Source organism: Callorhinus ursinus, unplaced genomic scaffold, assembly GCF_003265705.2.
Source record: "Callorhinus ursinus isolate GAN/ISIS: 27379988/994484 unplaced genomic scaffold, GSC_fseal_2.0 scaffold30, whole genome shotgun sequence".
In the NCBI taxonomy this organism is placed as follows: Eukaryota; Metazoa; Chordata; class Mammalia; order Carnivora; family Otariidae; genus Callorhinus; species Callorhinus ursinus.
In genome coordinates, this window is record NW_027397092.1 from 19,400,652 (window position 1) to 19,425,143 (window position 24,492).

Here is a 24,492-nt window from a genome sequence, read left to right on the forward strand (position 1 = left end):
TTCCTTTAAATGGGTTCCAGACATGAGTTCTGGGATTTCAGAGGGTGGCTAGGGGCAGCCCCATTCAGCTAGGGAGCCAAGGGAGCTTTCATGGAGCAGGTAGGCTTGAAGTGGACCTTGCAGAATGAGAGAGATACCCAGGTAGAGAAGGGGAAGGGAAGGCAGAGCCGTAGGGACTGAACAGCAGAACAGCCTGGAGGCAGAGTGTGGTGAGTCAGGGAGTAGCTGGTTCCATGAAAAGGTAGATGGGGGCTGTGGGCAACAGGGGCATTGTGGAGAGCCTTGAAGGCTGGTGTCAGGAACTTGTAATCAACTTTTTGGAAAATTGAATTTGGTGCTTAGTCTGTTTGATGCCGCTGCAACACTCATTTCTTTAAAAAAAATTTAAGCAACTGCCTCCCCTCCCCACCACCAAACAATACAGCTATCCTGTCCTGAAAATAGTACAGGAGTACTGAAGAGAAGAAAGGGTAACATGGAACCCTCCACCCTGCCAAGAGCCAGTCCCGCTGTCCCGTGCAGACTTTCACAGAATTAGAGTCACACTGTATGATCCATCTGCACTTGTCTTCCTTTGGTACACATTATTTTATCAGTCCCCTGTTTGCTCCATTTGATGCCCACTTTAAATAGCCTAGGGAGGTATAAAAGGACCCTGGCGTACAATACAGCATTTCTGAAATATGAACAATTTCCAGCTTAGTGGTTTGAGTTTGGGTTCTCCAAAAGTTTCTCTAGTTCATACTTGCCAAAGGTTGAGAGCCCTTTGGGCTGGCTCCCCCATTTCACGCAAGCACGTGCTCCTATATACCAGGGAGAGCTTGTATCACGGTGCCCAGGTTCCTGGATGGCCACTGGGGTGACAGAGGCCATGGAGCAGGACAGGGATTTATGGCAGTGCTCTGGGATGACCTCTTGCATCTGCCAGGCACTGGGCTTGGTCTTTTAGGGGCCCCAGGTCAATCCTCTGAATAAAACTCAACATGCTGAAGGACCAAGGTACTGAAATTACAGTTTATCAAAATTTGGTTTCTGTTCACTACTAGTGATGTTTATGGGCATTTGATGTGTGTGTGTGTTTTTTTTTTAAGATTTTATTTATTTATTTGAGAGAGAGTGAGAGCAGAGAGGGAGAAGGAGACTCCCTACTGAACAGAGAGCCCGACACGGGGCTCCATCCCAGGACCCCAAGATCATGACCTGAGCTGAAGGCTGACACTTAACCGACTGAGCCACCCAGGCGCCCCGTGGGCATTTGGTTCTTGCCACAGCTGCTCATTTGGTGGTTGTGTTTTGGTATTTGGTGGTTTGACACGCTTTCATGTATTTTGAATTTTGGATGTCTTGTGTGTTGTAAGAAGATTTTATAGATGGATTTTCAGTCCAGTCTCTTGATTTTCCTGACTCTATATATGCCCAAATTTGTTTAGTGAGACCTGAGAGGGACTGCATTTCTGGGAGTGTGTGGAGAGGAGGGATTAGGGGGTGTTCTCACCCGGGGCTTGCATGTACCCATTCCATATCCACAACAAGAAAAACTGCTTTTAAGGAAAGCCTATCCCTGGGATGTAAGGCCCCTAACAAGAAGAGCTGCAAGACCCTGACTTTCATTGAGCTGGACCTCTCCCCCCTCCTTCCTTCCACCCACCTGCAGTAGGGCCAGCCTGGAAGTCTGCCTTTGGAGACCAGTGAAGAGCTGGAGGAGGGGCCTTACCCACCCCATCCCTGCCTATGGCCTGGGCCCCACCAGCCTATTGGGTATAGGAACTGTTCTGTGGTTCCTGAATGCCTTTGCTCTGTGTCTGGGTCTGTAAAACCGCTTGGAGCCCCCAAGATTGCACCACACTCCCCTTGCAAACTCACCCTTTATTTGTAGATTTTTTTTTTTTTTTTTTTTACTGAAGGCACCTTGTTCCCTTAAGCTCAAGGCTTCTCAGAGGGCCCAGGGTCTGAGCTAGTGGAGGGGATCGCAGCCCCTGCTGGGGGACTGTAAAGCCTGAGCGCTTCCAGGGCTGCTGCCGGCCCACCCCACGCCCACCCCAACACCTGCGCTTGCCCCCCTGCCACACTGTTCCATCCAGTGAAGGAGGGTGGGAGGCTTTGCAGAAGAGACGATAGCCTGGCTTTGGGGGAGCTCCGCAGACATTCTCTGGCCCTCAGGTGGGGACGGCCAGCAGAGGGCATTTGCTGCAGGCCTGCTCTGTGCTAGGTCTTGTGTACTGGTTCTTCACAGATACCCTCTTCAAACTATCAGCCAAGCCCAATGTGCAGCCCTCTCTCCTCCCTTGGCAGAGATAATAAGTGACCTTTCTAAAGTCACCCAGCTTTTGGGCAGACCTGGGCTATGAGCTCACATCTCAATTCCAAGGCCCATGTACTGCCGCAAGCTTCATACTGCCCCCTCCCCCCACCCCCCCACCTGATGCTCGAGCAGGAGCTTCCATGCTGTCAGGGGACGAGGACTGCCTTGTCTCCAAAGTTGTCCCCTGCCTATAAGGTACCTGTGATTTTGCTGTTAGACTGTACCTTTCTGGGCAAAGACATGGCATCGTCTGGCAATGATGTGAGCGCAAAGCACTGGAGAGTCGTACACTGCCCTGCATCCATTTTTGTACCATCTGTAGAGAAAGCATTTTGATCCCCCTTTGGGGGATAGAGGAACTGAGTCCCAGAGCAGAGAAAGAACTGCTTCTGCTCAGGAGCGGGGTTGTTCTCAGATGTTTACCTGATGCCTAGCCCACTACCTGGCATGTCAGTATTCTTGGGATGGTCCTTCTGTGGGATGGAGGCTGGCTAAGGCCCATACTTGCCTGTTGTAGCTGCCTCCCTCAGCCTGCTTCTGATTTCAGTGGCAGCTGTGTTGGGCAGTTCCAACTCATCTGCCCCCACTGTGCCTCAACCTGCCTCAAGTGTTCCATGCATCCTGTTGCTTTCTCCCCCAGAGCCTTCTCAAGCCTATAGGAGCTCCTGTTGCCTTTATACCAGGACATCTTGGAAACATGGAAGAGTGAGTGGCCATTTAATGCATCTGGAGGCAAAGCCCAGCCAATGGGGAGTGGGAGCTGGTGGACCAATACTCGGCTCTGCCTTTCAAGGGGATGGTTCTGGGGGGCACTGTCCACATTTTCAGAGACCCTGGCAGAACGGAGCCCCCCATCGCCTGGATCTGTGATCTTGATAACACACCTTACAGTGACCTTTCTCCTCTAGACTCACTCCTGCTCCTTTACTCTTGCTTCCTGGGACTACTTCTAAATAAGCCACTCACACCTACCTCCCCATGTCAGGCTCTGTGAGGGTTAAACCTAAACTAAGTACCCCCACTGCCAACCCTGCCCTACTTTTCAGGGCCATGGGAATCTTCTGGGACCAGGGAATTACAATATGTAGAGTGCCTGGAAACCACCCGGGTCTGCTTGTGTTACGGCGGAAACTGAGGCTCAGCCCTTCAGACCTGTGGTGTGGTCTCATGAAGGGCTATGTAACTAAGCCCAGGCGACCAGGAACAGACATTGTCTGTGGCTCCAGCAATGCTCTTTCACTCCAAAATACCTTTGTGTACTGTCCCTGAAGACCCACTGTTAGTTGTTCACACCTTTGGTATGTAGTTAAGTGCTCATCAAATGATGAGGCGTGGCAGCTCCAGAATGGATCTGTCATGGGTGTCCACTGCTAAATGCAGACCGTCCTAGACAAGGGTGTGTTAGGGGCTCAGCCGGAAGGGCCAGAGGGAATGGGACATGGGAGGAAACGGACATGGACATGAACATGGGAAACAGAAATGGGAAAGGGCCGGGCCATGGAGAGGAAAGCTGCAGGGTGTGGTGTGCTGTGAGAAGAAAAGGAAGGCCAGCTGGGAATGATGGAGTCAGTGAGCTTGTGTGAGGGTGAGCATATGTGAGCGAGCATGTGCGAGTGTTTATGGGTGTGCTTTGAGTGTGAGCATGTACTAGTGTGAGCATGTGGGTTGTGTGTCCAAGTGTGAGGGTCTTTGTGTGTGAGTGTGAGAGTGAGTGGACAAGTGTACGTCGGTTGTTGTGAGTGTGTATGAATGTGAGGGTCTATGTGTGGGTGTCTGGGTGTGTTGTGAGTGTGTGAGTGTGAGAGAGAGAACACACATATTCCCCAAAATGGTCTAGCCATGGCCCTGGGAAGCAGGAAGGTAGAATGAGGGCATTAGGAGTTTGGGGGAGGAGTTGGTTCCCACACAAGTAGTGGGAGAGTGGATGGCAGATGTTTGGGGCTTCTAGAAACTCTCACCAGTACATGTAGCAGAACTCTCTGAGAGAGCACAGTGGGGGGTCGAGGTGGGAGGGAGACACCTGGTGTAAACATCCTACTGCTGACAGGAATGCCCATCGCCTGGTCCATTGCCCAAAGTCCTGGAGCTCCAGTAGTGGCCAAGGGTTCGAACAGCCCCCCACCCTGAACTCAGGAAGATTCCAGATGACTCCAGCAAGACTCCAGGGCTCAGAATGCTGCTGACTAGGCTCTCAAGGTTGCTGTATACGAAAAGCCACTTCATCCAGCTCTGCTGGTCTCTCCTTCCTCCTCCTCTTTTCTCATCTACCAGTTCCCTCCTTTTCTGGTCACGGCTGATGTAGTCCTCAGTGTCCTCCATTCTGGGGGCAGAAGCCAGGGCTTCTCTGTCTTGGAATTCACAGGGTCAAGCACACAGTGGGCCCGATTGTTTTGTTCCTGCAGTGGAACATCAGCCGGCTCTCTGCTGTGACTGAGTGTCAACCTCCATCACAACCTATGTGTGCTAACCTCAGGTCAACACTCAACAGGTATGTATGTATTATTTCCAATCTCTGCCAGATCTCATCCACAACAGAAAATGAAAAGGGGCTTTGATGGATCTAGGGAAGCATTTGCACTTGATTAAGCAGCATCTGCAATTTCTGGCACCATAGACAAAATTCCAAGAGTTTCTTCCAAGAGGCAGATGGAAGACGGCATCTTGAGAGACTGACTGATGAGCTAAAGCCATCATAATGGCCCAGTTCTTTGGGAGTATGACACCCGGGGTTTTGATAGGTAGTCCACACTCCATATATTCTGTCCCTGTTTTATATATTGGTCAGACCCTGTACCCAGATTTTGAGTCTTAGAGATGTGATCCACATGCCTTTGAAGTCTAATCATAGCTACAGTGACTCAGGCCTCACTTCCAAAGAGTCCCGGGTAAGGCAAGTGGAGTCCTCCATCTTTAGGCAGTGCCATTCTGGTGGGTCCTCTCATTGTCTCACCCAGGTCCACCCTGTATAGTCCCTGTCACCTCTTCCATTTGGAGACAAGATTGGATGGGCAGGATTGGGTGTTGCCTAAATCTCCTGGACATTATTCCCATTGTATGCCATGACATGGTAACCCTGCTCAACCTCATGGACTCCTGGAGATCAGAACTGCTGGCAGTTCTACACTGGATGGGAAAGCTCCCACTGGATGGACACTGTTGACCAGAAACATAGAGCTACCAGTGGATTTTCACTACAGAGCAGGGATATAGAGCTACCAGTGAATGGACACTATTGACCAGGGACATAGAGCAACCAATGCACAGATACCACTGATCAGGGACATAGAGATACTAATAGTAGACACTGTTGACCAGAGATTCCAATGGTTGAATGCTTCTGGTGGGTCAGGAGCATCTTCCCATCAGGATCACCCATCTAGGGAGCTCCTTCCTGGGAAATTAGGAAAGCTGTCAAGCCCCTCACCTGGAAAATTTCAGTTTTGTCCGGCAGTCATGACATCCATATTTGTGGGCCTGTCATATGATGGCATCAGAGAAGGGGGTAGAGAGAGCAGCTTCACACTGAGCCGGACTTGGGCATAAATCCTGGCTCTACCTCTTTAGCTGTGTGACCTCTCTGAGCCTCTGTTTTCTCCTCTGTAAATTTGGCACAATGACAGTTATATCTAGCTCCTAGTGCTATGGTGAGGATTACATGAAATACTGGTAAAGTGCATGACAATGACTGGCACACAGTAAACTCTGCATAAATGTTATCTTTCATCATCATTCATTCATTCATTCAACACCGTTGCATCTATTTACACGTAAGGCTTCAGCATAAGGCCCTAGGCAGGCATAATCAATAAGCACCAGGACTAAATGATCACTTACCCGAGTGATCCCTCTGAGCATCAGTCACCCCCAACTCTGATACTCCCAGAGGGAACATCATCAGTGCTGGACACTGTTTCCTGAGCACCCCCACCTGTCACTCAGCCAAGCCCTTACCCTCACCAGACCAGCCTCACTGAGGAGATCTTATGTGCTCCTTACAAATTAGAGCTGAAAAAGCAAACTGCATCAATCCTCGAATTATTATTTATAGCCATATGGTTACCCAATTTTATCTATTTTTGTTTGTAGAGACATTTTATGTAAAAAAAAAATCTTAAAAGGTTCTCTGAACATTCTGCATATTTGATTTCCATGATTGGAGCCCTGGGGTATTTTCCAAGAATATTTTATGTAAAAGAGACAAGTGATAACTGTTTATACTCAGCTGGTAACCATAGAGATGAAACTCCACCAGATCAAAGTATGAAGGTAATTAACTCCCTGCAAATTATAGTTGTTGAACTTATGCACAGACACACATGACTTCACTTATGGGCTAAGCAGCCAAGGAAAAATCTCTGGGGGGAGGAAAAGGATTAGCAAGTGTTCCTTTGCAAAGCTGTGTCCCTCTGTCCCCATCTAGAGGGAGGGCATATGAGGAAACTTAGTTTCAGTCTAAAGGGTCAGCGTCTATAGCTCTCAAAATCAAATATCTTGATTCTTTTTCTCTCACTTCGCCATCCAAGTGGTGTCTTTTTTGGCCCTATTAGGCCAGACTTTACAGATGTGGGGAATGAAATGACCCAACAAGCTCAGTTGTGAGGTTGCTGAGGAGTGGTTGTCAGCGCCCTCTTGCTGATAACCTCCATGTGCCAACCTGCCCCATTTTCTAAGAAGGACAGGGAATTTCCTCATTGGTGTCAACTGCTAAGCAAGCAGAGCTTTATGCCCCACTTTTAATTAGAATGACCCACCACAAGGTCCTCCCATAACCCACCATGATTTTGAAAGAGTGCCTCTCCGGTGGGCTCCCCGTCCCTCTCCTTCTGTTCTGCTCCTCCCCCAGCCTAATGGAAGCTGGGAAAGACGTGCTCACAGGGCAGCTTCTGGGAGACAGCGTAACAGTGTGCTCCCTATCAGTGCAGTGTACTGTAGGGGTTGGGGGTGCACTTGGCAGTGGGCTGAAGTCTGTCTCTGTCACTTACTGTGTAACCTCTTGTGAATTGCTTAGCTTCTCTATGACTCAGTCCTCTTTTGAAAAAAAAAAAAAAAAAAAAAAAGCTAATAGTAGGTCTGTCCTGAGGGGATAATGCATATAAAAGCCCAGCACAGTGCCCTGTGCAACACGTCAGGGCTGACTTGGAGCGAGGGCAGATGTAAGGTAGGGAATGAGGTCCTACAACTCTGTTGGGAGGGCTGGAGGAGCAGCTCGCTGACAAGTCCCCGGAAGGATTCCCAGGGCAGTTCAGAATGGACCCTCCAGGATGGGGCTGTTTACCTCTGCGCTGCCTCTGACACCAGAATTCAGAGCTCAGGACTCGGGCTTACAGCTGGGCTCCAGGTGCCAGGAAGCCGGAATGAAGAAATCACTGCTGCTGGTGCCACACACTTACCTCTTAATAACTGGGAAGCTGTGGGAGGAACCCTGGAATGTGCCTCCAAGAAACCCCACATCTCCAGGATCGCGCTTGCTGCTAGAAACAGCTGAAGGACATGGGACTTCTGCTTTCCAAGTCTGGTGTGAGTATATCTGACTGGTGGAACCTAGGTTACATCCTGGACCCTAGCTGCAGGAGTCTGGGAAATGTGTTTAGCTTTCCAACCTTCCAGTTAGAAAGAGAATGGAATGGGGGTTGGGACAACAAACCCCACAGAATCCAGCACAGAGTGCTCAGTAGTAGTAATGCAAGTGCTCAAAATATTTGATATTATTATCATGTGATTTTTCCGGCCTTCTCAGGTATCCTGGCTTGGCCCCTAATGAACAGTGTTAAGATTCACCTTCCTCTTTGGGGGCCTCCCTTGCAGAGTGTTTTTCTGCGATGCAGCATCTCATTTAATGGTGTCATCATGTTGTCCTCCACCGTATTGTCTGTGCCAGGAACTTGGACCACTCTGACTTAACTCTTCTCTCTCACTGCCAACCTGCTCTCCCCAACCAGCCACCAAGCCTTATAAGGCACCTACATGTCATATCTGTCTTTTTACCCATTGCCACAGTCCTTTGTTAAATCTTCGTTGCAGTCTCTGAGCTGGACAGTGTGGCTGACTGCCTTCTCTCTGGCCTCCTGTATTCTAAGCTTGCCTCCCAGGCCATTGTCTGCCTGACAGCCTGCACAGCTTTCTCAAACACAAATCTTTCCATCTTCTTGCCTGCTTTGAGCTCCTGAGTGGCTCCTTGGCCTCCAGGGGGCCATGCTCAGGGCCTGGACCCAGGGCATCTAATCTTAGGGCCTCCTGGCCTCCTCTGCCCCTGCCACACTTGGCTCAGCCTTCCAGCACCCCCCTGGCTGCCCAAACATACCACGTACTCCCTTGTACAAGCTTCTGTACTCTTTGTTCCCCCTGCCTGGAATGCCTTTCCTGCCTCTGCCCCTGGGATCTCTGGGTCACCCCTCAGGACTCTCTCAAGGATGCCTCCTGGTGACATCATCCCTGATCTCCTGTGCATCCCCATGCCTACCCCTCTGCAGAGCTCCTCTGCCCCTTTAACATCAAATATGTTGGCTCTGCCACCATGAAAGAGGGTTCGTTAGTTGCGAAACCAGAACCTTCTCATCTTCATCCTCCGTCCTCCACTCCCCCAGTCTCTTGCTGACTCAGCCAGTCTGTCAGTTAAGAAACCTCTTCCTTGACCTTTGCTCCATCTGGGTGGCTTCTCTAGTTGTCCCTTGAGCAGTTCAGCAATGGCCTCAGGCACCATTCTTCTGGGGGCCAGGCTCGGGTAGGGCTGCCAGTGGTATACCTCTAGGTCAAGTCAAAGTCTGTCCTCTGGGGATGTGCAGCCCAGGAGTGGGGGAGAACAAGTCCAAGTGACAATAAGAGGGAAAGGGGCAATGTCAGTCCCAAAGGCAAGGTGCCACAGGCCCACTGTAGGTGGGTGAGTGGGGAAGACACGTGGAGGAGGGGACTTTGCAGGGCCTTCACGGAGCTGGTCCTTCTCGGTGGGGGACTCCCACTCTGTTCTTCCTGCTGGCCAGTGGCCTGCACCAAGTGTGGCCCCACCCTTCCAAACACTTCTACCTCCTGGTCTGGCATTTTCTCAATGGCTGACTCGTCAGCAGTGTTCCAGTTTCTCTGAATTACTTTTTCTTTTTTTTTTTTTAATTTATTTATTTGAGAGAGAGAGAGATAGAGTGCAAGCAGGGGGAGGGGTAGAGGGACAGGGAGAGAGAGAATCCCAAGCAGGTTCCACACCCAGCGCAGAGCCCGATGCGGGGCTCAATCTCACGACGCTGAGATCATGGCCTGAGCCAAAATCAAGAGTTGGCCGCTTAACCGACGGAGCGACCCAGGTGCCCCTGGTTTCCCTGTTATTCATGAAGGAACTGCTCCTTTGACACGCAGACCTCACAGACAAGTAAGTCTTCCTTCCAGTTTTGTTCTCAGCGACTTCATTGTCTGTGTACCTAGTGTGTGTGCAAAGTTTGGTGGTCTTGTGATACAGCGATGGCCACTGTCACTACGGTGCCAGGAAACACTGGATGCCCCATACCGACTTTTATCTAACAGCAACCCGGCGAGGCAGTGCTGGTGTTCGTCCGCTTCTGCCGTGGAGATGTCAAAGCGACAGCTAGTGAGTGAGTGACAGAAGCAGGACTGCCATCTCAGGACAGCTTGGCTCTGGAGTGTGAACTCCTTAGTGCTGCACACACCGCTTCCTTATGATGGTGCTCCTGCCGTGGACCCGGATGGTCAGGGGCAAATGCTGCTGGGAGGTCAGAAGGTGAAGGCTGACGTGGCCACAGGGAGCTGACAGTGACCTCGGCAAGAGCACTTCCGGGGCAGTTGCAGGGATAGGACCAAACTGCAGCGTTGGTAGCACAAGACGGCAGCGAGGGTTGTAAGCAGCTCTCTGAGGTAACCTCACTTTGGTAGGAGGAGAGAGGGCACCAGGTTGGGGGAAGGTGGAGAAATGGGTGGAAGGAGAGTTGTGTCTTCTTTGGTTTCTGGATGAGTGAGCGGGACCCGAGCATGTTTGGGGGAGGGAGGCAGAGGGAAGGGGGAGAACTGGGAGACTGGCAAGAGGTGGGATGGAGACCCGTGCCCCCAGCAGTGAGGAGAGAGGGACCCGGAGCCCAGGGGTGGAACTAGCCTTGGGCTGGGAAAAGCCACAGAGATTTGGGGGCAGCAGGCCCTGAGGAGGCCAAGGTACCATGCGGTGCCTTCCCTGGTGGCAGGCATGAAGGGCGTGCTTGTCTAGGAGGTTCTGTCCTCACTGTTAGCATTTTCCCTTAGCACTTGTCACATACTATTTGCTTTATTCGTCTTTTTAACTGTTTGATTCCGCCCAGTTGGCTGTCGGCCGCAAGGATAGGGACTTTTGTCTGTTGTGTTCACTGCTATCTCGCCAGTGCCTAGGACAGTCAGTCACACATATTTGGGGTATTAAATCAGAAACTGCTGAATGGAAAATAGGATACCTTCTCCATGATGCGGGGATGAATCTGCAGCTGGAAGGAAGGGGGCGGTGGTGTGAGGAGGTCTGAGAGAAGAGAGTGAGAAGAGCTGCCGTAGGGAGTTTTGACGCAGAGGACTGTGGGAGGATCACAGGCACCTCATGTGAGACCGCTTACCAGTGGGGCTCTGTGGCGGAGTCTAGGTCAGGGGCGGCTCCAGGGTCAGGGCTTTCCAGGAAGGTGAAGTGCCCTGAGGGCTGGAGGCCTGGAGCCTGTGCTCAATAGGTGGGGTGTCTGAGTTGATGATCTGGAAGATGGAGCGAGTCTGGGGAGTGACAGGGTGCAGGGTATGGGTGTGGGTACCTGGACTGGGGTACGGGCGAGGGCCACCAGTGAGAAGGAAGTCAGGACTTCCTTCCTCCCTAGAGGCTGAGGTGAGCCCAGATGGCCTGGGGGGAGGACAGCGGGCCCGCGCACAGGTTCGACGTGAGTGAGGGGGGGTGAAGGGCGTGGATGGCAGGTGACCGCTTTAAGGAGAGGAGGACCAGCCCGCAAAGCCTCAGATGGACAGGAGCTTCGGGTGCGGGCAGAGGAGGGTAGGCTGGAAGCAGCTCTGGGGAGTGAAGATAGCTTGGAGTCACTTGCCAGGGCAGAAGGAGTAGCCTCCATTGCAAGCAGGCCAGGGGGAAGCTGTGCCCTCAGGGGAAAGCTGGCTGCAGATGGGGCCTGGGTCAGGGAGAGGGAGAAGATATGGTGGAGTTGCAGTAACCATTACTATTAATTTCACCTGTAGAACCATGGTTGCAAAGGGACTGTGAACTTGGGAAGGATCCTTCTTGCACAGGGATGGCCAGGAGCTTCCACATGGACGGTCATGCTTGCTTCTCATTTTGGGGAACATTATCTGATTATATGTCTGTGTACATCCTTCCTGGGCTTTCTGACTGATTGGGTTACTAGACCTGATGGCTACTAGCGGTGCCCCGCTTCCCACTAGATTCTGGTGGGGTGCCTTTGGGGGTTTGCTGTAATCAAGCCACTTACTGCTCTCCTTTCTTCTTCTTCACCAAGCACAGACGGGGTTTCTCTTGTGCTGTGCCCAGGTCTGCAGGTACTCTTGCCACTCATCACCCATGAGGGTCCAGAACAGCTGGAGGCAGGATGGGCTGCTGGGGAAACTGAGGCTGGGAGGACACATCCAATATTGCCAGTATTAATGGTGCTCTTGCCGCTCTAGTTGTAGAGGGCACAGGCTAGCCCGATAAGTTGCTTGTCATCCCTTACCCCGAAAATTTTGTCCAGAAAATATTCCTTGTTGCCACTTTGGGCTAATTCTGTGCAAGGAGCTAGAAGTCAGAGGGCACAGCCTCAGTCCCGGCCTCTAGCACTCACAGGCTTGCCCAGGATAGGGCTGCTTCTCCAGGCAACTTTGGGGAAGTCAGTACATGGCAATGACTTTGGGAAGAGGAGTCTATTCCTGTCTGTCTGTGCCATAACGTATCTAAGAAAGAATCCACTTGTATGTCTGCGTACTCCCTTCTCCCTTGGCCAACCCCCTCCGGGCTCAATATATCACTCAGCGCTTGTGCTGTGTGCGAGTTGTCAAGGCTCCATCTGCTGGCCTCATTATAGCTTCTCATGCTAGGAACTGTGTCTTTGGGTGTGGTCTTTGACTGATTAAAAGTAGGTTAAAATAATAAGGTAGATGAGGCATTTCCAGGGCCTTTACGCTCTGGTGCCTAGTTGGTGATGGCCAGAACATTCCAAGTGGAACAGCTTAGGGGAGTAGATGAGTCACGTGGCCTCCTTCTCCACGTGGGCAGTGTCGCCATTCTTGCCTTCTCTGCTGCCCAGCGTTCAAGCCCTGAGGATGTCGTTTTGTCAATCTGAGGGTCTTCAGCTTAGGGACAATGGTGCCAGGGTCCTCTGAGGAGGTGTACCTGGCACCCAGCTGCACGCCCTCAGGTGGAGAGGCTGGGGTGGGAAGGAGCACCTCTTCTTTCTTTCCAGGCTGGTACCTGCGAAAAGTCATGCCCAAATGCTATCTCCCTGACCAAACTTCTGCTTGCTCCTTCCCCTTTGTAGCCCCTACTTCTGTGCTCCTTGCCTGCAATCCTTGTCTGGAATGTCTTCCCCTGCAGGGACTGTGTGTTCAGTGTCATATCCCAGCACCAAACACCGTGCCTGGCACATGGTAGGCACTCAAGTGTCTATTGACTGGCTGACTGACTGGATGAATGAACAGTTATCCCTCCCCTGGCCTCACAGAGTTGGTCACAGAAGTGGGAAGTCACAAACCCAACCACAGAAGAAGACACCAGAGAGCAAAGGGCTGGCACTGGGGAGGGAGTGACCTCAGGAAGTTCTGACCACTGGCTAGGGCCACCCATCCTGGGGTGGGTAAGTCATTTATGGCCCTAGACACCAAGGTCTCTATCTGCAGTTACAATGTCTGGCTGCTTAGCGTCCTTGCAGGGCTCTGGGGGGGAGGGGGCTCATAAGAACTCTGCATGGTGTTTTATGTCCATGTGAGAGGCTGTCACTGCTGAGGGCTGCCTCCTCCCCCAAGCACCTCCTGCTGCCGTGCCTGGGGAGTCTGGCTTTTCCTCAATTTCCACCTTCCTGGGCATGCCTGGGAACCTTCCAGGGACAAGTTCTTCTATCCTTGAGCTGGTCATGTGTGTTTGAAGTGTTTGTCTTTACCTTGTCTATACTCGTAGGAGAAAGTGTGGTTCTTCTTCCCTTCTTGACCCAACCCCAGGGCTTAAACAGTCTTTGAAGAAGCTGCCCTCTCTCCCGAAGCTCTTCACTTCCTTACAGCTCCCTCCAGTGTGCTCCCACCCTTTTGCTGCCTCTGTTGGGCCCTTGCCATCTCCCGCTGGACTGTGGGGACAGTGGGCTGCCCAGCTGGACTTGCCCCGGCTTCTGCCCTGCCGTATCCCTCACACGGCTGCCACAGTGAACGCCCAGCTGCGCCAAAGGAAGCTCCATTGTTGAATTCCTGGGGATGCCGTGTGTGTACAGGCTTTGACCTGAGCTTGAATCCAGCAGTGTGCTCACTTGCTCAGTGACCTCAGCGGTTATGCAATACTTCTGGGCCTTGGTTTCTTCTTTTTGTAAATATGGGTTAACAACATCTACCCTCCGGGGTTTATTGTGAGGGGTGACTTAGTGTCAATCACCTTGCCCTGGGCCTGCCACTTAGCAGAGAGCAGAGGATTAGCGCTCCTCTCTAGCACATGGCAGGCACCAATCCGTAAACTGCCCGTCTCTTACTTTTTGTAGAGATTGTATACAAAGCTAGGGCCCACTGCCAGCAAAGTGAGTCTCTAACGGCAGGAATCATCTCTGATGGACAAAGTAGGGCTATTTATGCCTAGCTCCTTGTGTGCTAATATGTGCAACTAAGAGGATCAGGAAGACTCAGTAGGGCTAAGCATTTCCCCCACAATTGTGTTCACTAATATGCCTTCCGTAAACCATTACAAAGGGAGGAACTGAGCCTTCCTTATCCCAGCTGTCCTGAATTCTGGATGAGTGGGTTTTGATTTAGTGACATTTTTGCTGTAGGTGTGTGGACTTCTGCAGACCTGGGGGTGGACACAGCTTCCAGATTCTCGCCCACGCCCCAGTTCCAGGAAGGCATTTATGCACAAGGGTTTGGCCGCTGGTATCTCTACTCCCTGGGGCTTTTGAATTATGGGGTTTAGGATTCAGTTTTAGCTGCTAAATAGATTTTTTTTTTTCCTTGTTGCAAAGGATTGCTCCTTCTCAGCTGGGCTTTGTAGCCTCGCATGAAGTTTTCTGAGTGAGGAACCATTTCACTCAGACTGGTACGTTTTTCTGTCTCCCAGTTGGCTGGTTACACAGAGTCACCCTGGCAGACAGGAGGCCACTGCTGTAGGGAGCAGACAGCTGGAGAAACTAAACCCGCAGAACCTGTGGGAACGTGCCTGGGCACGACGGTTTCCTGGGTCAGACATCCACTGACCAAGTCAAATAGGCTCACAGGGAAACCAGAAAAGACCCCCTAGCCTCCAGTTCAGGCCCAGATCCTGGCTTGGGACTGAGGCTGAGAAGTTCCCCCTTTTGCCCTTCTTGGTATAGATTTAGCTGGTTAGCTCTGACGCCCTGAGACTCCTGAGACCATGCTGGAGGCCCCTTAGGAATTCCGGATACCAGCGCCCTAAGCCTCCACCTGCACCCTTCAAGCCCCACAGCTTCTATGGGATTTTCTTCTGAAGACATTTTTTTGGAGGTTGAGGGTGAATGACTTCAGGCAGATGATTACCCTAATTAAGCTTAATGCCTCCTGCAATTACCATGCTGGCTTTGAGGAGTGTCCTGTTCCTCCCTTGTAGCCCGAGGGCTGAGTGGAAATACTGAAGAGGCAGGCCTGCCTCCCAGCAAGCCTGGCCCTGCCTCCAGATTGCCCCTCCCTGGAGCTAGGGGTGGGGGAGGGTAGTGTCTTTGGGGGGCATACCAGCTCAAAGTCTTGGGGAGCCTTATCACTGGCATCGCTGGCAGGCTGGGTGGTGACAGCCATTTTCCTGCATACCTCACGCAGGAACCAAGGACAGGGGCTTTGGAAACGGGCATTCCAGCCCCCAGGGGCAGGACCAAGCTTCTCAGAGTGTTTTCCTTTCAAGGAATAGGTTGATTCCTTTAGAAATCAGATGCTAATGACTCTCTGGGGTGCTGGAAGGGGCCTTCAAAGACCCAGTAGTACTCTCTGACAGTGGTGGTGGCCAGCGGCCAGGCAAACTGGTCAGGTCTCCTGAGCCGTGAAGTGGAAAAGGGAAGTGGAGGGTGACCAGGTCTCTAACCTCCCTGCAATTCTTGTTGCTTGAGGGTTCCTGTGTCACAGACTCAGACCTGATTGGTGGTTCCCCTGCCCCCTTCCAGGGCTCCACCTTGACAGAGAAACAAATGAATACAGGGGAAAGCAGAGAATGTGGAAAATGAGCAAAGAAGTAGTGGGAAGGGCCATGACTTAGTGAGTCCCTGGTAAATGCTAAATTCTTTGGCATGCATTATCTCATCTAATCCTCACGGTGGTCTATGTGGTGGCTGCCATTATGATGCCTGATAACACAGATGAGCAAAGGAGGTTCAGAGGGGGTAAGAAACTTGCCCAAAGTCCCACAGCTAGGAAATGGCAGGGCCGGGAGTCAGTCCTAGCTTGTCTGACTCCAGAGTCTGTCCTTTCCATCCCAGTGAATGAGTGGATATCCATGTAAATCAAGGTATGTTAAAAAAAAAAAAATAAATAAAGCATGTTAAAAAACAAAATCCAAAAACCAGCCTTGTACTCTACCTAGCCCTGGGCCAGCTTGGGCCAGGTACTTCAGGTTCATCTAGCTGTCTCCTTAAGTCTCTTCAACATCCTGTCAGGTAGGTGAAAGTGCCCTGTGTTAGTGATAGAAAGTGAAGCTCAGGTGAATGAGGCAGCCTGCTTGAGCTGGAATAAGAGAAGCAGCCGTTCCCTGGGTACTGGAGTCTGGGGGGGGTGGGGGTGGCAGGGGTCAATGAGCTAATGCTCTTACAATGGGTGTTTCTTTGGCAGTGTTTCTCCCACTTTGCTATATATAGCTTGTAGTCAACTGTTGAGGCACTGATAGCCAGGATCCTCTTCCTGGAGTCAACAAACTCAGAGAGCTGAAAGGACCTTGGCCGGAAGGGACTTTGAGGTCTTAAACGTGGCATTGCTCCAATCACAGGAGACCCAACTGGAATATTCTGGAGTCATAAAAAGTCAGGTTTCCAAAGGCTGCAGAGACAGTGCAGCATGGTGGTTGAGGGGGCACGGCCTTTGGACTTAGACAGCTGGGTGTGAACTCCAGCTCTGCTACTTGCCGGCTCTGTGTCCCCATCTGCAGATAGGGATGATAATAATACTCACCTCATAGGCCTGCTATGAGGGTTAATGCTCGTGAGGCACTTAGAATAGTTTCTGGTGCAGAGTAAAGGCTACGTGGGTGTTCATGAAATGTAAACATTGAACGCCATTGGAAAATGCTTTTAAGTAATTTTAGGTGAGGACCGTGGGATGCAAAAATTATGTACATGATGCTTCTAACTATATATGTAATATATATTATATATATACACACACACCATGCATACATACATGCATTTATAGAACTGTTAATAATGATTGTCTCTATGTTATGGAAATTTGGATGGTTTTATTTTCTTATTTATGACATTCTGTATTTTGTGCAATGAGCATGAATTACTTTATAATTTTAAAAAATCCTATTGAAGAATATAAAACAAAGACTGTTCTTTCATACCAGGATCCAGCCCTCCCAGACCTCACTCCCCTTACAAGATGGGTTCTAAATGATGAGGACTGTGTGCCTTTGAAAGGTTGGGGGTTCTTGATTGGAAACATCTGAGGCTTCCTATCTAGATCTGAGCGTGAGGATCTGGTTTGGAGGGTTTGGGAATTGCCTGGTTGGTGGCCTTCTGGCTAGCATGTCCAGTGAGAAACACTAGGCAGGGTCCACCTATTCCTGGGTCTCTCTTCTGAATGGCCCTTCTCCTGCAGAGATGATGCAGGTATCCATGGAGACAGTGGATACTCTGGGTTGAGCTTACTTTGGTATTCGCTTTCAGAAACGTGAGCGCTTAATGTCATCTTCACCGTCATTGCCCAACTTCCTTGCTTGGAGTTTGACCATCCTGAAACACACATCTTTGAAAGTGGCAGTGAACTTGCGCTTGAAAATTTGTCGTAAGTTTGGTGCCAGTGGAAAGTCTCGCGCTGAGCGAGACTATTCTGTGTGGTCTTGACTGCTCCTTGGGAATGCTGATTTTACCACAGCACCAGAAATGAACAGAAAAAAATCTGTGTTGTGACAGAAGGTGCAGTTTTGGGAGGTGGACGCCTGGCTTGGGATGGTGTTCTCAAAAAGAAGGTGGCTGTTTGAAGCCAGCATTTCACAAATTACCATATTATTTTCAGGTTTCAGATTTAGTTCAAGAAACATGTATTGAGTACCTAAAATGTGCTAGGTTCTCTCCTAAGCAGTGCCACTGCAGAGAGCTGTGAGAACAACTTCAGCCCTAAGGGAGAGAAAAAAATCTGGCCTTTTGGCAAGGGTAGACTGGCCCCAAATCCTTTACACTGCAATTGTATTGACATGCAGTTAAGTCAGGCCCAGGCCTGTGTCTGGACTGAAACCTGGTTGTTTGTGCTGGCTCATACTCTACAGCCCTACATTTTTCTTCCACATAAAATGTTCACACTTTCAGTTCTGAGGGTGGTAGTCTGAGGTATAGGTCCATCTTTTTTTTGTTTGTTTGTTTGTTTGTTTTTTTTGTTTTTGTTTTTGTTTTTTTGAGGTATAGGTCCATCTTGACAAAGCTGGGGAATATGTTAATTTGGGTTAAACTCAAAATTAATGTGAGGCCCTAGAAATGATGATATTTGCTAGGATCTGACTTCGTTTTTCAGTTTTTCTTTTGAAATATTTAAGGGATGCTTGGGTGACTCAGTTGGTTAAGCGTCCAGCTCCTGGTTTCAGCTTGGGTCAGGATCTCAGGGTTCTGAGATTGAACCCTGTGTTGGGCTCCACGTTCAGCATGGAGTCTGCTTGGGATTCTCTACCTTTCTCTCACTCTCCTTCTCCCCGCTCTCCTTGAGTACTCTCTCTCTCTCTCAAATGAATAAATAAAATCTCGAAGGTATTTGAGAAACATTTATCTGCAGGCAAACCATATGTGATTTTTAATCCTCTAAATAGATGACACCACTGTCCATGTGCAGAGCACTTCAGAGTCACCAGGTGGCCACTTGTACTCTATGGCAGGTTCTTTACATCCTCACCAGGCCTATGACCCAGCAGCAGTGTCCGGGTGGTTTAACAGGTAAGAAGCCAAGGCTCAGAGAAGGTAGGTGGCTTGGCTGAGGGTCCCTGTCTAATGAGTGGCAGACCCTGAACTGGATGCCAGCTCTTTTTGACTCCCAAACACCCAGGGTTCCTCTGTCTTCCCAGGTACACAGGTCAAGCTCTCTCCCAGGGGCAAGTGAAACTTCACTGGGGTGTGTACTCCACACAAGATGGGTAAGGAAGTTCCTTAGAAGAAAACATCACCATCTGAGGTGCCTTTGTTTCTGTGGTCTCTGAACAAACTTCCCCAACCCTAAAGGAGAGAATTTCCAGGCCTGGAGAAGCTGCCTCAATGTGTATTTAGTTTGCTTTTAATAGTTCAGAGGAACAATAAAATGGATGAAATTACCACTGTGGCTCATGAGAGAGTGAATTAGAATTCCTTGCTGGTGAAGCCCATAATTCTTTTCAGTTCCCCATGTTTCCTGCCCCCGACCCTGACCATGTGTCCTGCCTTGACCACTCCCACACTTGGCCTAGACCCCAGGACCTCTAAGTGTCCAACAAGTCAGCTAGTCTGCTTCTCTTTCTCTTGCCCTCTGGCTGCCTTCAAAGCTGCTACTTCTCAGAGGCTCAGGTTCTTGTGTTCACCATACCCACTGGTTTGGGTTAGGATGTTCTCCAATGCCTTGCCTTCCCTTCTTTTCTTGCACGATAGCACTTGAATTATCAGTGGGAAAAAAGTAGATGTCAAAGGTCAAACTTAACTGTGACCTACTTAATCACATTCTGATAGATCTGTAAATATAGCTGATTCCCCATCAGAGGAGACCAAATCATTTCCAAGCAGGCATGCATATGTCCATGCATGTACCTATCTGTATATGCACTCCTTCATCCATGCACTCAGCCATCCTTCCATCCATCATCCACCCACTCATGAACTTCATGAGCCCCTGCTCATGCCAGGCCCCGTGTTAAGAGGTAGAGCGTTAACAGTGATGAAGATAGCCCTAATTCTCATGTCTAGGAGGAAAGACCCAGCCCCCCACAACACTATGGAATGAGATCTGCTATGATCACAGAAGTATAGATTACATATTCTGTCATTACCTTTGGAAGAGGGATATACAAGCATCTCTGAGTGTATATGTTTCCCTGCTTCTATATGAAATAAGTTAAACCCGCTGGAAATTTTATTAGATAAAAAGAGCAATTTCCTTAGCTCAGGATTTCTTACTGAATAGTGACTTGTTAGTTCCTAGAGGAAGCTCATCTTGTGCCTTCAAAAAGGGCCCTTTTCTATTTTGATCGTTATGTAAATCAGCGCTGGTGGACAGTGGAGAAAGGTCATGGAATTGGTTTATTCACGGGACTGCAGTCAGGGAATTTGAGTTCTCATCCCATCTCTGCCACTAACTTCTGTAGGATCTTGGCCATCTCTTTACCTTACCATGCCTCTATCTTTGTTTTTAATGTGGAGATTATACTTGTTTTTGTAGTTCACAAAAGTATTATGTGGATGTGAAATGCTTGGGAATAGTTTTATAAATGCCAGGCAGTAGAGGATGTGCAGTTGGGAGAGTCTGTTGGAAGATGGGCCAAGCTCAGAGATGTGTTCAGGGCCATTAGAAACAGCAGACTTGTTGCCATAGTTAGGATGAAATATGCCAGGTTTGCCTGGAACATCTGTGGTTCATGCCTGAAATCCTGGTGTGAGTATTAAGAGTACCCTTTTTATTTTTAAGACTGTCTTGGTTTGGAAGCTAAGTCTTATGGCCTCTTTATCTATAGAGGATGTAAATCAGGCAGAACACGAATGTCTGCCCAAGTGGCAAAGTTCTGCTGTTATCTTTTAGGTTCATCTAATGGTGGTGGTCACAGTCTGACTAGGACCAGCCATGAAGATCAGTGCTTGATTCAAGTCGGAGGGGAGCCAGCTGCTGTCTAGGGCAATAGCCCTTTTCTCACCAGGAGGAGAACTCTTTAGTTGGTCAGGAATGTCTGCAAATGGGCCAGCTAAGCGAGGCAGTTCCCAGAAAGCCCAGCCCATTTGAGGAAGAGCAGATTTCCCCTTGGGGCCACGTGCCCCTTCTCCCCACTCTGACCTTGACTATGTGCTACAGGGCACGTGCTGAAGCATGCGGGTCTGTAATGACTGGGGGTGCAGTAGGTGAGGGAACTGCTCCATGGTGGATAGCAAACTGATCGATGGAAGTGGTAGTGGGGGGGCTAGGTCAGAGGTGGAAGTGGCCCTCTCATCTCCAGGCTGGCCATGCAAGTAGGAGAGGAAATTCCTGGGTTCTCCCTGGGATCCCAAATCCCTGATAGCTGTCAAATGTGAGGACAGTTTTTGTCCCTTGAGGGACTGGCTGCTTCCTGGGGTGGCCTGGGACACATCCTTAAATCTTTTTTTTTTTTTTTTTAAAGCACTTGTTAGCATTTAATGAACGCCCTCAAATGTGGCTTCAAGCTACTAGAACGCAGGCGCCCCCGACACCCTTAATCTTCTCCTCTGCTCTTGTACTGAAGAATTTGGCCTTCACGATGACAGGCTGTTTTGGGAGTTTTCCCTTTCCCAAAACTTTGTAGTAGCCCGATCGCACCACATCAGTGATAGGAGCAGCTCCAGTCTTGTTTTTGGCAGCATTTACCCGTGTCTGCTCACTGACCAAGGTCCACAGTTTATCAAGGTTGACAGTTGGGCAGAAGCTCTGGTTCCTCTTTAAGTGGTAATGTCTCATACCAACTTTTCCAAAGTATCCTGGGTGATATTTGTCGAAGTTGATCCTGTGGTGCTGCATGCCACCAGCATTACCCCGGCCTCCTGGGTGCTTCCGGCGCTTGCCGATGCGGCCGTGGCCGTGGCTCACGTGGCCCCGAAGTTTCCGGGTCTTCCTCAGTCTGGATGGCGTGTCGGCAGCTCAGACGGAAAAAGACATCCTTAAATCTTAACTGGAGGAAGGAGTGTGAGGGATTTTGGCCCCTTATCTGTGGATAGTGGTAGAGTTAGGATCCTACTTGAAAACAAGGACTGGCATTTTGGAAGCTGAGATTCGATCAGTACAAATTGGCATTTTCTAGACATAGAAAAAGCATGGCCCTTGAATCATGATGTGTGAGTTGTAATTTTGGCTCTGTCCCTGACCCACTGTGTGGCCTCAGACAAGTTGTACTTCCTCTCCAAGCCTGTTTTTCCATCAGTAAATTGGGGTTAGTTCTTATCCCCATGATCTCATACTGCCTCATCTATCCCTCACTCGGGAAACAAAGGAGCTTTTGTAAAGTCATAAGGTTATTTTATTTTCTTACCCAGTATGCACAGAGCACCTGTCATGGGCAGTGTGCGCTGGGTACCAGGAGAATGACAGTGATCGAGGTAGTCATGGTCTTGGCACCTCATGGAAGGCCTGTTTCATGGGAAGAGACACATGGTGAACCAATAAATAAATGGGCAAATGAAGTAGTTGAATACCCTGTTAACTTGTATGAAGAAAACATACAGGGTTCGGAGAGAAGAATACATCTGGGTGGGGGCGGCAGGTATTTCTTAGATAAGGTGACCCAAGAGGACACATCGCTGAGGGTGACCTCTAGGCTGAGACCCGAGCCTGAGGAAACTGCTGTGCCGAGCTGCAGAAATGGGTTCCAGGCAGAGGACACAAGGCAAGCCCTCTCACCACTCCTGCACTGGTTTAGAGATTACCTTTCCTTCCAAGGGCTGGGGGAGGGAGTCTGAGCCTGTTGGGTTAAGGATTAACTCCACCTCCAGGATAGATGATTAGATGGAAAAAGCAAGACGCAGAACAAGGTGTCTAACTATCCTCTGTTTAAAAGGATGTGTATTTATTCATGCACGCTTGTACATTTGCAGAAATCTCTAGAAGGGTACACTAAAAATTGGTGGTTGTGCCTGAGAAGGGAGTCTGGGGGATTGGGGTAAAAGAGAGACTCACTTGTAACTGCATGTCTACTTGTATTGTTTAATTTTTGTTTTAACCACATGCATATATTACTTTTCAATGCAAAAACCCAGTTGTTCAAAAATATGTATGCTTACTTAAAGGAAATGTTTGTAGGCCATTTGGCAACAAAAGTAAGACTGGCATATGAGGAGGGGTATGTGGAATCTTTGGTGCCAGAAAAACAAACCAGGTGTGGGACTGAGGATGCGCCTGGGCCAGCTCCAGCCTGGAGAGCCCAGGAGAGGGGGGTGACCGACCCCAGGCATCCATTCCCACAGGCTCAGAACTTCTTCCTTGGCCTCTTTCTCACTGCATGTGACAGGGGTGCCTGTTTACGTTTCTGACATTCCTACCTAAAGTGACTGTTTCTTTGAATCTGATAATTGCAGCCCCAACCCTCACATGTGTGCTGCCTCTTACCGTAATCATTTGTGTGCACTTGCAATTCTCTTCCAGGATTATGTCCCCCCAGAGCTGCTAGCATACATAGAGCTTCATGCAGTGTCAGTACTTGAGTAAGCGTGGAAGATATACATATATAAAACAAAATTCACTTGCCCGGGTAGATTATTTATTGTTTCTCTCCCACGCTCTTTCCAAGTAGGAAGGCCACTGATAACAATAACTTTCATCATGTATTAGGATGAAATCTTCCAATAACTTCATAGGAAGCCTCTTGAATGATTGTAGAATGAGGTGTCTCAGTTAATTTAATTTTCTGTTTTACTGTCTGCTTTACTCCCGTTTTGTTATTGAAGTTCTTAAAGCATGTTTATGTTTAATTTCTTGCCTATAGGGGTAATAATTCTCCCCCTACCTGGAGTCCTTTCTCCCTGGAGCAGGTCTGACAACCACTGAATACAGGGAGAAGTTTAAAAACAGCCAAAGTGGCTCAAGGTTTATTTGTAATAATACTCTTACTCATAAAGAAATTATTTTCTCAGAGCTTATTCTCATTTTATATATAGCTTTAAGAATTAGAGTTTTCTTTTTTTTTTTAACGATTATTTATTTATTTGACAGAGAGAGAGAGCGAGAGCAGGAACACAAGCAGGGGGAGTGGGAGAGGGAGAAGCAGGCTTCCTGCCGAGCAGGGAGCCCGATGCGGGACTCGATCCCAGGACCCTGGGATCATGACCTGAGCGGAAGGCAGACGCTTAACTACTGAGCCACCCAGGTGCCCAAGAATGAGAGTTTTCTAAATTAGAAGTCTACTAAAACATATGTTAAAGAGGAATAGTTAGAGACACGTGCCTTGACATCAGGAGGAAATGACAACTTAATAGCACAGAAAAGAAACATAAAAAGCAGAGCCCTGACTTCAGAAGACATAGTGTCAAGGAGACATATTCTTGTAGAGGCAAGAATGTTTGTGTGCCCCAAAACGTTACAGTAGTGGATATGCAATCAGTGATTCTGAATCGTCAAGGAAAATTATGCTCTGAATCTTTCATTTAAAGAAGACAGAAGTCAATAAATTTTAGAAAGATTTTTGTCAGAAATAATTAACATTTAAAAATCCTGTGATGCAAAGAACGTTTAATAGGATAAGGAATACTTGTCTAAACTAACATCCAACTTTGTAGAAAATAGGGAAACAGTAGAGACTTCCCATTAAAACCAGCAATATGATAAGAATGTTCCCTCCCACCTGACATTTAGTATGACTCTATGCAATAAGGCATGAAACCAGAAAACAGAAGGTATGGCTATTGAAGAAACAGGTGATCATTATTTTAAAATTGTATAATTACCTTCCAAGAAAACTTAAGAGCACTAATAGAAGTATTATTAGCATTAATAAGAGTTCAGTAAGATGGCCAGGCTGCATAGACACTTTATAGTAGTTTTCCCAAGTATTAACAATAGCTAGCTGGAAATGTTTTTAGTGCAAAAGATCCTATTTTAATTTTATAAGCATATAAAATATCTAGGAATGAGTAAGCATTATGTTGACCCTCAGAACATTACTCAGAGTAATAATTAAAGAT

General features: G+C 48.9%; 1 protein-coding gene across 1 annotated transcript; it reads right to left on the reverse strand.

Annotated features, from left to right (window-relative positions):
- Window positions 1-20,978: 20,978 nt before the first annotated feature.
- On the reverse strand, window positions 20,979-22,504 carry LOC112815052 (large ribosomal subunit protein uL15-like). Its single transcript, XM_073878523.1, has 3 exons — window positions 22,493-22,504; window positions 22,061-22,169; window positions 20,979-21,459 (listed from the first exon to the last, which is right to left on the reverse strand). The coding sequence occupies exons 1-3, from the start codon at window positions 22,502-22,504 to the stop codon at window positions 21,005-21,007; spliced, it is 576 nt and encodes a 191-aa protein (XP_073734624.1). The 3' UTR covers window positions 20,979-21,004.
- Window positions 22,505-24,492: the final 1,988 nt, after the last annotated feature.